The sequence below is a fragment of the Leptopilina heterotoma genome, unplaced genomic scaffold (assembly GCF_015476425.1).
Source record: "Leptopilina heterotoma isolate Lh14 unplaced genomic scaffold, ASM1547642v1 Lhet_1, whole genome shotgun sequence".
Lineage (NCBI taxonomy): Eukaryota > Metazoa > Arthropoda > Insecta > Hymenoptera > Figitidae > Leptopilina > Leptopilina heterotoma.
The window spans coordinates 1,985,264-2,000,813 of record NW_025110812.1 but is presented as its reverse complement, the minus strand read 5'-3'; the positions used below and the strand labels follow the sequence as shown (position 1 = coordinate 2,000,813).

The 15,550-nt window shown below is 22.8% G+C and overlaps 1 protein-coding gene across 1 annotated transcript; it reads right to left on the bottom strand.

The window, feature by feature from the left end:
- Positions 1-4,320: 4,320 nt before the first annotated feature.
- Positions 4,321-15,507, bottom strand: LOC122511153 (sorting nexin-4-like). Its single transcript, XM_043626265.1, has 9 exons — positions 15,430-15,507; positions 11,380-11,486; positions 10,696-10,912; positions 10,448-10,553; positions 10,226-10,335; positions 9,887-10,024; positions 8,857-9,200; positions 8,608-8,722; positions 4,321-4,947 (listed from the first exon to the last, which is right to left on the bottom strand). Exons 1-9 carry the CDS (start codon positions 15,505-15,507, stop codon positions 4,897-4,899), a joined length of 1,266 nt encoding a protein of 421 aa, XP_043482200.1. The 3' UTR covers positions 4,321-4,896.
- Positions 15,508-15,550: the final 43 nt, after the last annotated feature.

Genomic DNA, 15,550 nt, shown 5'->3' with positions numbered 1-15,550 from the left:
ACTTGTTAAAAAATTTAAAGAAAACAGCCAGTTGTAACTTATTCTGAACTAGTTTAGAATCATCGAAGGAATATTTTCAACTCTAAAAAAAATATTTAAGTTTATAAGAACTAATTTTAACTTGTCCCAAACTTGTTCAAATTAGTTTGAACCTAAATAAACAAATTGAAACTTGCTCCGAACTAGTTCAAAACAGTTTAAAATTGTTTAATATTAATTAAATTTTATAAACATCAGATTCAACTTGTCTTGAACTGTTTCCAAATTGTTTGAACTTATTTAGAATCGGATTTAATAAAAACAGTTTAAATTTGTCCCTAACTAGTTACAAACAGTTTAAATTTATTATTTTTATTTTTTTGTTTTATTTTTTAAAAACCAAATTTAACTTGTTCCGAACTAGTTCAACTTCGTCGGTACCAAAACAAGTTCTCGTTTTTTTAAATTTATTTTTAAATATGTTTAAACTAATTTAGTTCTAATCTAGTTCGGAACAAGTTCGGACATACAGTTCAAACTTATTATTTAAATACTTAATTTTATAATAACCAATTTTAACTTGTCCCAAACTAGTTCAAAATGGTTTGAAATTGTTTTTGAATTCTATTTAATAAAAACTGCTTATAACTTGTTTCGAACTAGTTCAAAATAGTTTAAATTTTCTTAAAATTCAATTTAAAAGAAAACCGGTTATAAATTGTCCTCAATTAGTTCAGAGTAGTTCTAACCTGTTCAACAAATTTTTTAAGAGTTATAATTTGTTTCAAACTAGTTTAAATTTGTTTGAACTTTAAAATAAAAATTGATTTTCACTATTAAAAGAAAATTAGTATGAACTTATTTGGAACTAGATTGAAATTATTTGAAATTAATGTTTTTACCTTATTTTAGGGTAATTCTATCAAAAACAATGTTTAGTGTAAAAAAGTTCAATATTAGAAACAAAAAATTAAAAAATTTAATGTTTTTTTTTGTTAAGAAATAATTTTTTTAAAATAGTTTATAATTACTTGATTTTTAATAGCAGAGAGAAATAAATTGCAGAAAAAAGTAAATTGCAGAATATCTTGTTATAAAGTAAACGAAAAAAAAAAATTGAGAAAAAAGTGGTTGACAATGAAATTGTCATAAACGTTTCTGATAATCGTTAAATGAAAAAAAAAAAAATAAATTCAATTTTAATAGAAATAAAACGAGACTATATAATTTTCTAAAATTATCAATTGACTTTTAATAATTATTTTTGTTTTTATTTTTTGCGATTAATCATAGGTGGATAATAAAAATAGCATATTTTACTTCTTTGTTTCTAAATTTATAGGAAAAGTTAATTTAATATATATTTTCATTTTCGCGCTACTATTTTAAGATATTCTCTATTAATAAAGAGGCAAATATTAAAATATTTGTCACAATATTTTGACAGTTGGAAAGATATGGAGAAATTTATATACAAAGAGTTTATTTTTAACCGAATCGTTCAAAAGTTAAATTCCAGATGGAAATTTTTGATGTATTTTTCATGATTAAATCGACATTAAACCCTAAAATAAAAGAAAAGAAATATTTAAGGGAATTTAAATTTAATTTGTAATTTTTAAAAACTTTATCATTTATTTTATTTTCTTAAGTCAATATTATTAAAAAAAATTTCTTTTTTATTATTTATTAAATTTATTAATTTGAAATTTATTAATTACTTTAGAATTCATTAACAATTAAACTATTTATTTATATTTAAAAACATAAATTTACTTATTATAAAAATTAAATATAATTATAGACTAAATAAATAAATAGAAATTCTAAAAATGGTATAATAAAATACAAAAATTTAATAAATTACATAATTTTCTTTCGGATGAATTTAAAAATTACTTTATAGTTTATACCTACAAAAAAAATAAATAAAACTAATTTAATCTCATTATAGTCTCATTAAGGTTTAAATACCTTCAATTTACACATTAACTATTGTTACATAAGAATTTAATCGAAAATTGTTTCCCGAGATTTTTTTATAAACTCCTATTAAAAAATTACTACATTCATTCATTCAAAAAAATTCAGAGAAAAATGAAAAAAAGCGATAACAACCAAAAAAAATTCCAGACATTTTAAAATTTAAATTAACTCATAAATAAATATTTATTTACTCGAAATCATTTTAAACAAAAAGAAAAGAAGCGATTAAATATGATGCAATCATAAAATTTAGTTTACATTAATAAAAAGACATAAAAATAAGTATATAGTTTTAAAAATGTTTTATTTAAAATTATTTTCAATTCAACAAATAAATTAAAACATTATTTTTGTGTATTTTTCATTGACATAAATATTATTGTGTGGTAACAATATTCCTTTTTCTTTGTACTAACAAGAGTTATTTATAATAATTATAAAATAATTTTACAATAATTTATGATAAATATTATAATAATTTTAAAAAGGAAATTCTTGAATTTAATTACTGACAATTGCCTGAAACAAAACAGAACGAAAAAAAACTAGTTTGAAACTAGAATGAACTGGTTTTAAACATGTTTCGTATTAGGTAAAAATCAATTTGAACTTGTTTTGAACACGTTAGGAATTTTCACAATTGTCTGTAAGAATAACAAAATGTAACTAAATCCAAAAATAGGAAACCAGTTCAAACTTGTTTCAAACCAGTTTCAAAATTCAATAAAAAAGAATCAGTATTGTTTTGAAAACGTTAGACAATTTTTAAATTGTTACCTATTAGTTCTTAGAAATGAAAAACTAAATTAAACTTGTTACACATTTTTTTTTTGATTATTTTGAAGAAAATTTAGTTCAAAGTAAAAAAGTTTCAAATTATTTTGAACAGGTTGCGAACTAGTTATGAATCAAATGTAAAAAACCTGGAATGTACTTATTTTAAATTAGTTTCAAATTCAATTGAGAAAAATCATTTTCAACTTGTTTTGAACACGTTAGGAATTTTCATAATTGTTTTAAACTAGTTCCAAAAAATGTTAAACTAGTTAAAACTTGTTTAAAGTTTTCAAAACTTTTTAAAACTTGTTAAAAATTGGTCAAACTAGTTCAAACTGGTTCTACTGGTTCTAAATTATTATTTACTAGTTCGTAATAAAATTAAAATAACCAAAATAAACTTGTTTTGAAACAGTTTCAAATTCAATAACAAAATTAGTTCAAATTATTTTCAACTTGTTTCGGACTAGTTGTGAAGCAAATAGAAAAAACAGTAATGTACTTATTTTGAACTAGTTTCAAATTTAATTAAAAAAAACAAGTTTGTAACTTGTTTTGAACACGTAAGGAATTTTTATAATTGTTTTAAACTATTTCCAAAAAATATAAAAGTAGTTCATACTTGTTGAAACTAGTTCAAAATTATTTAAACTTGGTTAAAATTGTTACAAACTAGTTCAAACTTGTTACCAACTAGTTCAAATTTGTTACAAACTAGTCAAAACTGATTTAAACTTGTTAAAAACTAGTTCAAAATTGTTTAAACTTTTTGCATACTAGTCCAAACTGATTTAAACTTGTTACAAACTAGTTCAAACTAGTTCTAATTATTTTAAACTAGTTAGAAACTAGTTTGTAATTAAATTAAAATAACCACAATAAATTTGTTTTGAAACTGTTTCTATTTCAATAAAAAAGAACAGTTAAAACTTGTTACAAACTAGTTCAAAGTAGTTTTAAATTATTTTTGAACCAGTTCGAAACTAGTTCGTAATTAAATGAAGAAAAACTAGAATAAACTTGTTTTAATACAGTTTATAATTCAATAAAAAAAAACTGTTTGAACTTGTTTTGAACACGTTAGAATTTTTTTATAATTATACTAAACTAGTTCAAAGTTGTGTAAAATGAATTTGAACGAATAAAACGAGAATAAACTTGTTTTGAACTGGTTTTTAATTTGAATGAAAATTTATTTGAATTTTTTTTAAATTGTTTTTTAAACTAGTTTCAAATTCCGTAAAATTATGGTTTAAACTTGTTTAACTATTTTGGATTCTTGTAAAACTATTTTCGGTTTTTTTAATCTTTAAAACCAGTTTAGAACAATTTAAAACCATTTTTAACGGCAATTTGTCTTTGAATCATTCGAAACTACTTCCCAACTAGTTATTGAGAATACATTTTATAATTATTACTTTCATATATATTATTTTCGAAGTTGAAATTTTACATAATCTTTTAGAATTTATGTTTTTGAGATACAATCTTCATTTTTTCTTAATCTAATTTTTGTCGATTTATAATTATTTTTGTTGAGATCTATATTTGTTTTTGTTTGGTTAAAAAAAATTGCTCTTTTTTAAAACGCTGTTTTTTTCTTTTTAATTTCAAAAGTACAAGAAAATTTTTCTTTTTTCTAACAGATAAAAATATGTTTGTTCTAACTGTCGTTTAAGATTCATTTAGAATTTTCTAATTATTGCCACTTTTTTTTAAATATTAAATTTTCTATGGAAAAACATTTTGCTATCGCCTCTGAAGTTGAAAATAATAATAATAATAATAATAATATTAATAATAATTTAACAATATTATTAAATACATGTAAAATATTAATAGTGAATTAAATAGATGATTAATATAATAGTGAACAACGCAGTGAGTTTTAAATAATATATATATATCATCGTATTAACATATTGTGATTCATTTTTACAATAGTTTCTATTATTTTTTTTTTAATTTTATTATATAATTTTTTAATAATAAAAACATAATCTCAAATATTAAATTTGACACTTAAAAATTTTCAAGTGCTGGAATGTATATTGTTTATATTATAGAGAGAGATATGACACAATAAAATAAACATAATTTAATAAGTTAATTATAGGAAAATTGTACTTTTAGAATTTGTATAAATACAGTCGTTTATGGCATTCCTTCGAGACACTCTTTGATGTGCTGCCAAGACTGAAGACTCTAAAAATAAACGAATTAACTTTCATTAGTAATAAATAAGTTTAAAATTAAAAAAAGTTATCTCTTAATTAAAGCTTGTTCAACATAGATCACAATTATTATCGTTAAAAAAACAAAATTACCAACTTTTTAGAACTTTAAAAACAGTTAAAACTATTCCTACTAGTATAGAGGAAGAAACATATGCAATTACAGTAAATAAAAAAAAATTTTCTCTCCTTTAAAATCATCCTTTATTGCTTATAAACAGAAGTGTGGGTAGAACTGTTAGATGTTAATAAAAAAATTGATTAATGATTTTTCTTTCACTTTTAAACTACTGGAATATTTCTTACCGAACTAGAGAAAAAAATTTATGTACATAGAATTATTTTTAAAAGAATTCTGATCATTAAAATCATCATTCTCTATGTAAAAACAAAAACCAATGATGAATCAATGATAATCGTTAATAAAAAAAAATTGATTAATGATTTTTCTTCCTCTCTTAAACAACTGAAATTTTCCCTACAAGTCTAAAGGAAAAAATTTATGCACTTAGAATAATTTTTCAAAAATATTCTGATTGTTAAAATCGTCATTTTCTATGTACAAACAAAAGCCTATGTAGAACTGTTAAAAATTGTTAATTAAAAAATTGTTTAATGACTTTTCTTCATCTCTTATAATGTCAATTTACATTCTCCTAATCTAGAAGAGGATATTTATGCATTTGCCAACATTTAAAATAATTTTCTGATCATTAAAATCGTCCTATTCTGTCTAGAACCAGATGCGTGGGTGTAACTGCAGATAAATGTTAATAAAAAAATTGATTAATGTTTTTTCTTTTCCTTTTAAATTACTGGTATTCTTCCTACTGATCTAGAAGAAGGAAATTTATATCCTTTTCTATGTACAAATAAAAGCCAATTAGGAATTGATAATAATTGTTAATTAAAAAACTAATTAACTATTTTTCTTCACATTATATAATATTTACTTTTATTTTACTACTTCAGAGTAAAAAATTTATCCCTTTGCCATCAATTAAAAAAAATACTGTGTTCATTAAAATCATCATTTTCTATTGACAATTAAAAGCTTAGATAGAATTTGTTAATAATTGATGATTAAAAAATTGTTTATTACTTTAATTTTTACTAATAATTATTAGAATTTCTTCTACTATAGTTTAAAAAAGTAAACTGAAGACTATTTCATCAATTAAAAAAATTCTCTGCTCATTAAAATCATAATTTTCTCTGCGTGAACAAATACTTATGTTGAAGTTGATTATAAATAATTAAAAAATTTTTAACAACTTTTTTTTTCTTTTTAAAACTAATAATATTTTTCCCATCATACTAAAGAAAGAAATTTATGCATTTTTTATCAATTTAAAAAATTCGCTGTTCATGAAAATGGTTATTTCTTATGATTAAACAAAAGCGTAGGAAAAATACGATAATTATTGTTAATTAAAATCTTGTTTTCGACTTCTGCTTTTTTAAAAAATTATTGGTATTATTTTTACTGGTCTAGTTAAAATCGGCATTTTCTTTGTATAAACAAAAACACTAAGTAGGAGTCGGTAATAATTGTTTATTAAAAAACGATTAATTATTTTATATTTTCCTAAAATTTATTGTTATTTCTTCTACTTGTCTAGGGGAAGGAATTAATACATTATTAATGAATTAAAAAATTCTGTGTTAATGAAAATCGTCATTTACTATTAATACAAAAATGCTTAGGTTGAAGTTAATTATAATTGTTTAATAAAAATTGGTTTCTGTTTTTAATTTTTCCTAAAAGCTGTTGTCACGTATTCTACTAGTCTAGGGGGAGAAATTTATGCATTTGCCATGGATTAAAAAAATTATCTGTTCGAGAAAATCGTCATTTTCTTTGTATAAACAAAAACCGAGGTAGAAGTCGGTAATAACAGTTTATTAAAAAATGATTATTTATTTTATATTTTCCTAAAATATAATGTTATTTCTTTTACTTGTCAAGGGGAAGGAATTGATACATTTTTAATGAATTAAAAAAATTCTCTATTTATTAAAATCGTCATTTACTATTATTATAAAATTGCTTAGGTTGAAGTTGATAATAATTGTTTAATAAAAATTGGTTTCTGGTTTTAATTTTTCCTAAAAACTGTTGACACGTGTTCTACTAGTCTAGGGGAAGATATTTATGCGTTTGCCATCGATTAAAAAAATTATCTGTTCGTGAAAATCGTCATTTTCTATGTACAAACAAAAGCCTATGTAGAACAGATAAAAATTGTTAATTAAAAAATGGTTTAATGACTTTTCTTCATTTCTTATAATGACAATTTACATTCTCCTAATCTAAAAGAGGATATTTATGCATTTGCCAACATTTAAAAAAATTTTTTGATCATTAAAATCGTCCTATTCTGTCTAGAACCAGATGCGTGGGTGGAAGTGAAGATAAATGTTAATAAAAAAATTGATTAATGATTTTTTTTTCCTTTTAAACTACTGGTATTCCTCCTACTGATCTATAAGAAGAAATTTATATACTTAACATTATTTAAAAAAATATTCTGATCATTAAAATCGTCCTTTTCTATGGACAAATAAAAGCCAATTATGAATTGATAATGATTGTTAATTAAAAAACTAATTAACTATTTTTCTTCACATTATATAATATTTACTTTTGTTTTACTACTTCAGAGTAAAAAATTTATCCCTTTGCCATCAATTAAAAAAAATACTGTGTTCATTAAAATCATCATTTTCTATTCACAATTAAAAGCTTAGATAGAATTTGTTAATAATTGTTAATTAAAAAATTTTTTATTACTTTAATTTTTACTAATAATTATTAGAATTTCTTCTACTATAGTTTAGAAAAGTAAACTGAAGACTATTTCATCAATTAAAAAAATTCTCTGCTCATTAAAATCATAATTTTCTCTGCGTGAACAAATACTTATGTTGAAGTTGATTATAAATAATTAAAAAATTTTTAACAACTTTTTTTTTCTTTTTAAAACTAATAATATTTTTCCCATCATACTAAAGAAAGAAATTTATGCATTTTTTATCAATTTAAAAAATTCGCTGTTCATGAAAATGGTTATTTCTTATGATTAAACAAAAGCGTAGGAAAAATACGATAATTATTGTTAATTAAAATCTTGTTTTCGACTTCTGCTTTTTTAAAAAATTATTGGTATTATTTTTACTGGTCTAGTTAAAATCGGCATTTTCTTTGTATAAACAAAAACACTAAGTAGGAGTCGGTAATAATTGTTTATTAAAAAACGATTAATTATTTTATATTTTCCTAAAATTTATTGTTATTTCTTCTACTTGTCTAGGGGAAGGAATTAATACATTATTAATGAATTAAAAAATTCTGTGTTAATGAAAATCGTCATTTACTATTAATACAAAAATGCTTAGGTTGAAGTTAATTATAATTGTTTAATAAAAATTGGTTTCTGTTTTTAATTTTTCCTAAAAGCTGTTGTCACGTATTCTACTAGTCTAGGGGGAGAAATTTATGCATTTGCAATTAGTTAAAAAGTTTTTCCTTAACTCAAATCGTTATTTACTATTTTTAGTAATAGCCATCGAAAATTGCGAATGAAAAATTGGTTAACAAATAAAGCTTATAATTAAATAAAATTCCTACCTTTCTGGCCAGTTTAAATTGTAGAACACAGTAGGCTGCTAAAGTTTCCTTTAAGTCAATAACTTTTTGTTGTTGAAATCTTTCAATGTCTTCTAAAGCCTTATTCGAAAACGATCTGTAATTTGAAATATAATGTGGAGTAAAATTAAATTTTTTGAAATTTGAATAAAAAGAGAAATACAAATTAAAATACAAATAGAAATAAAAATAAACAAATTATAAATTGGTATTTAGAAAATTTGCAATTACATCAAATTTTCATCAGCTTTCTTCACTGCTTCTTCGTTTTGCGTGATCCTTTGATCCAATTGAACAACTTTTAACTCCCTGACGTCTTCCGTATCAACTGAGCCAAAAAGCCGTGACATAAGACTCGATTTGCCTTGAATTGCTTTATTTTTCTGATCATAACTCGCATGTAAAACATCGTGAGTCTCATCGGTCGCTAATTGCATAGCTTCCCTTCGACGCACAACTTGTTGCAAAGCAGAAGCACTAAAAAGCCATTCTTTCAATTGATCCGCAATCAGTTCCTCTTCCTCGAGTGTCGTGTCAATCGTCGCTGCTAACGAATCCAAATAGTGACCCGATTTCTAAAAAGAAAAAAAATTATTAAAAAAAATCGTTAAAAAACGCAGAAACATAATTCAGAGAGTCGCCACCAGGTGTGCGATGCGTCGCTTTTATTAATATAATGATCGACCATCTCATTAGTCACTAGTTAGTGGTCAACGTACAAAGGAAACAGTATAGACAGTAAGCCAAAAAGTCATTTAGAAAAAAAAGAGAGTAAGTGCAATGAAGTCAATCATAAGTTCGTAAACTGTAAAAAAAGCCCAAATTGCTTCTTATGCAAAGAAAATTTAGTCCAAAACAAAAGTTTTCTAATCAGCTTTTAAAGAAAGCAAAAAAGAAAACTTGTGGACGAACAAGAAAAATCAGAAAGATCGTTGCAAAGGAATTGTCACGTAAATAATTATAGATCCCAGGGATTTTCTCCTACGAAGTTTAAAATTCAACAATAGTTTCTTATAAATTATTTGTCTAAGGAAAATTGTCTAGTAAAAAGAAATCTTTTAGTTTAGATCGAAAATAAAGAATTCTCTCCCCAAGATAACCTAAAATAAGCCCTCTATCAGCAGATTTTTACGCACTGCAAAAAATAGTATTCACCGTCGGTAAAGTAGATTAAAAACCGCGAAAATTCAAATTAAGAAAAACAAAGTTCTTGAAAATATAGCAAAAGTAATTTTTCTATTTAATTATTTTCGTTGCTTACCTGTAGTCCGTCACCCATTTCCTTTTCAATCGCGCTCCATTCGCTGAATACTCGTCCATAATTGGCGTGTAATTTATACAAACTGTATTGTTTTTCGGCTAATCTTGAACGAACTCGTAGTAAATTACACACGTTATTCTAAAATAACATTTAACATAAATTTTTTTTCTTCTAAAAATTATTTTTTTTAGTCGAAATATTATTTTCTTATTTTAACAAAATTATTTTTTTATTCAAATTATTTTTTTATTCTAAAAGTTAGTTTTTTTTTTGTTCTAAAATTTTTTTTTTATTTTTATAATTAATTAATTTTAAGTACGGTAATTTTTAGAATATTACCTGCAATTCTATTCCATAATTTTTTATCGTCTCGAAACGTTTATCGGGTTTTCTCAATCTAACTGCCACACTCAGTGCTTTTAATTTGGTCTCGGCTAATTGTAAATAACCTGTATAATTAATATTAGTTTAAAAAACCTTTTTTTCGTTTAGTTAATTAATTTATTATTTTATTTTCATTAAATCATTAAATTAAATTTAAAAAATATTTTTGTTACCCACCTGTTTCTTTAACACTTTCCCTCCAACCATCTTTTTGTTGAAGAAAACTAATTAAATGTTTGTCAAAGGACAAAATTGGATGCGACGCTACCCTCAATAAAAAATTCTAGAAAGTAAAAATTAATTATTTAAAAATTGTAAAAAATTTAGTTATTTATCTTTTCTATTTTTTGTTCCTTTATTTTTTTTTCTTAGATAATTTTTATTTTAACTAGACATTTTTTTTTTTTTTTTTTCATGAATGTTACCTCAAGACCAGCTCGTCGACGATCAACAAAATCGGGATCAAATGTATCGGTTGTTACTTTTTGCCAAGCGTAGAGAACTTTCTTTTCAGGTAAAGGTGGCAGCACCACATAGGGATAGGATATTTCTAAGTAAGCTCGTAGTAATTCAAATTCCGTGTATCGACGCCACAAGGAACTCACTTTTATTGGGGCGTTTTCGAAATTCGGATCCGTTACTCTAATTTTTTATTTAACAAAACAAATTTTTATTAATAAAGAATAACGATACTTAAAAAAAAATTTTGGAAAAAATATACATTTGATAATAAAAGAAAAAAAAGTTTTTCAGTTAATTGACAAAAAAATTAAAAAATATAAATTTCATTATAAAAATAATAAAAATAATATAATACCTTCTCATGTGACGAAAATGTAAAAAATATAAAAAACAATACTAATAATAATTATAAAATGATAATAATAATAATAATAATAATAATAATAATAATAATTATTATTATTATTATTATTATTATTATTATTATTATTATTATTATTATTATTATTATTATTATTATTATTATTATTATAAATACTAAATAAAATAAAATCAAAATTTTACTAAACTAAAAAAATTTATTAATTTAATTTTCTTTTAAATTTAAACGAAATAAAGAAACCTTTTTTTTTAAATATTCAACTCACTTTGTCTCAATGAGGTAGACAGTGTAAAATTCTTTTAAATTGAGCGCTCCATTTGCTCGTTTTTCAGCTTCAACAATAGAAATTTCCATATGATCCAGAAGACAATCCTAAAATAAAAAGGAATAATTACAAAAAAACTTTTTTTTGCAAAAACTAAATACATAAATTATTATTAACAACAATTTATAAACTTGAAAAAAAGAACCAGTTTTGCCACGACTACTATATCAACGAATTGCAAAACTGGTTTATTTACTTATACAAAATAGAAAGTTTCACAATTTTCTTGTTTTAGAAATTATTTTCTTGAATATATTTTTGAAATAAACAATTTTTGGTAAAGTGATTTTTAAACATTTCTATCTATTTATTATTTTTATGTTTTAATAAAAAAAAAGAAAAATTAAGAAAATAAATGAAAATAATAATAATATAATAATAATAATAATAATAATAATAATAAAAATAATAAAAAAAATATAATATAATAATAATAATAAAAATATAAATAAATATATATAAATATGTAATAATAATAAAAATAATAATAATATAATTATTATTAACAATAATAAATATTAATAATTTTATTTGAGAACCGTTTTTTTAATAATATTGATAATAGTATTTAGAGGCCTTTTACGGTTTACCGTTTAGGTTTTTTAATTTTTTTTTACCTTTTCACCATAACGTTCACCATGATTTTCATTACGATGGCTTTTACCATGAACTTTCTTACCATCATGGTTTTCACAAAATTTTTAAAATTTAATCTTTTATTATATGATTATTGATGTGATCAAACACAAGGTGAGTTTTTTCTCCTTTAAATTGTTTTTCAAATTAATTTTCTTTTTGGTGACAATTAATATCTTCCCGTGTGGAAAAGTGAGGTGGGCCCACGGTGGGTCCCAGGTGGGCTTCCCAGGTTCTAGGTGGGTCCCAGCAGGGATGGCCCAGGTGGGCGATTCCTTGGCTTGTAACGGTGAATCCAGCCACAGCCCACCTAGGAAAAATCCAGCTGGGGCTCATAGATTTAGTTTTCATTCAAATTAATGAATAAATTGTTTATTAATAACAAATAAGTCGAATTATAAATAAATAACGTTATTATTTAACGATTTTTACTTTTTTTAATGAAATTGTGACCAAAAGCAAATTCATAAATAATGTTAGCATATATATGGGAATTAATATATATCCTTTCATTTATAAATTAAAAATTTATAAAAAAATTAGAAATTTGTTAATTAAATTATTAAACGGTATATATAATCACTAAATGGCATACTTATACGAATACAATGCAGAAAAATCGGAATAAACGCAAACCTAAGAAACAAATAAAATTTAACGCACGCGGGGATTGAACCTACGACCTACGGACTACTAGACTAACGCCCTAACCACTATACTACGGAGACTAACTACTGAACACCGACGTTTTATTGTCAGTGACTTGTTGATCTGCTGAAATGATTTAATAAAGCACTTACTGACACGAATACACCGTAACAAATAAATAGTTTAATAATAATAATAACAATATTATTAATGTAATAATAAACGATAAATATTCTTAAAATAATATTTATATTATTATGAAAAAAATATATCAATACATTTTTATTAAAAATGTGTTTTTTATTGTTTACAATCATTATAAACATTAATTTGTTGGTCTAAAAAAAAAAATTTTTTTTAGTTGTTTGGACTTAGAAATTTTTACTAATTAATTATGTGGACATTACATAAAAAAAATATTGTGAATACATTTTTGTTAAAAACACGTTTTTTCTTAATCTAAGTCATTATAAACATTAATTTTTTGTTGAAAAAAAAATTTTTAGGTTTGGACTTAGAAATTTTTGCTTATATAATTATTGATGTGGGTCCTCAAAAACTGGGAAGCCCAGGTAGGGCCCAGCTCACGCCCACTTATAATATTATTTCGCCTGACCGGAACCCACCGTGAGTGGGTCAATAGACAAACTCTAAAATGCTTCCGTAAAATGTTAACATGTTTGTCAATTGTCAATTCATGTACGAAGATGACCATAATTACATCAAAGTTTTATTATTAAATATTAAAGAAAAACTAAACTATTTAATAATTTTCACTCTAAACGATTTTTGTTATTATATATAATAAATTTTACTAATGTTATATTGCAGTCGTTATTGTTTAAATAAATAATTGTTGTTAATTAGTAACTCCTGACACTAGCTTCCAGAAAGATGCAGTTTTTTTCTAATGTTGCGATTAACTAATTCGAACCACATGAAATAAAAATAATTTAAGGTTTTAACAATTCAAAAATTGTTTAAACAAATGATTGTTGTTATTTACTAATTTTTGACACAAAGCACCTAAAAAATGCAGTTTCTTTTTAATTTTACATTTAACTAATCTGAAAAGTATGAAATAACAGTATTTTATGATTTAAACAGTTCAGAAATTGTTTAAACAAATAATTGTTATTATTTATTAACTTTTGATACAAACAATCCAGAAACTTGCAGTTTCTTTCTAATTTTACAATTACTACTACTCTGATTAACTAATTGCAAAATAAGAAAAAAACTTCATTTTTCTAGATGCTATGTGTCAAGAGATAGTAAATAACAACAATTATTTGTTTAAACATTTGATAAATTGTTAAAATTAAAATCATAAAACATCCGAATGATTTACTATTTACATTAGTTAATTGCAAAATTAGGAAAAAACTGCAAGTTTTTAAGTTATGTGTATCAAAAGTTAATAAAGAACAACAATAATTTGTTTAAACAATTTCTGAATTGTTAAAACCATAAATTGTCTTTATTTTATGTCGTTCGTATTACTTAATTGCAAAATTAGGAAAAAAATTGCAAGTTTCTAAGTTATGTGTATCAAAAGTTAATAAATAACAACAATCATTTGTTTAAACAATTATTAAAATGTATTAAAAACCGTTATACCTTGATGAGTTAATTATTAAATAAATAAATAAATTCAGCTGGAACAACTTTAAAATTTCGGTAAAACTAAATGTCTGTTAGTGTAGTACAATAAAAGTTTATAATTATTGACAATAATAAATTGTTTAAAATAATAATGATTATTATTATTATGAATTAATTGTAGAATGATTTATTGTGAATAGTTATATTTAATTTTCAGACTTTTTCTATTATAATGTTAATATTTTTATGAAAATGGGAAGCCCAGGTGGGGCCCAGGTGGGGCCCAGCTGGCTCCCAGTTTTTAACTGGGCTAACTTGGGCAGATTTCCACACGGGTTATAATAATTTTCATTACAGATGTGATTTTGATTTGCTTATGTTCATTTTAAGATTAAAATTATTATTATTATTAAAAAATTGCCTGATGAGGACTTAATCAAAGTCGAAACTTGTAGCAATTTATACAATTTTTGTAATAAACGAACATCAGTCTTTAACCGTAAAAGGCCTCTAAATACTATTATCAATAATAAATATTGTTTTGAATTGTTTAAAATTAAGTTTCTCATTTAAAAAATAGTAATTTTTAGAACTAAAACTTTATTAATAGAAAAATGAACTTAATTATTAAAATTTTTAAAAAAAATATCATGGAAAAATAATTTTTTTCACCTGTAGAGAGTAAATGAAAATTTTATTTTTTTTAAAAATATTGATAGTTTTTTTTGTTTTCAAAACAAAATTTATTATCATTATATGATAGAGAATATGATGACGTTGATAAGAAAAGAAGAATAATGGTGACATAAATAAATATATATGTATATATTTGTGTGTGTGGTTATGTATATCGTATCACATGATGTTTCTACATTTATTGGGATCATCAAAACATATAATATAACAAAACTTTATTATTTGTTTATCATAAAAAAAACATTAACAAATAATTAATTGAAGTTTGTTTTATCGATTTATTTTATGCACTCACGATGTATGTGTATATAAATATACATATATATGTATATATAAATATAAATAAATGTATATGTATCTATATGTATTTGTGTACAATTTTTAATAACACACATTGAAACACACCTCTTTTACCATTTTTATGGTACTGATATTGTCATTTGTTATTTTTTCTGTATTTCCATTTCGAAAAATTTCCTCCATATTTTTTTTAAATAATAAAATTTATTTAAATTTAAATTTAATA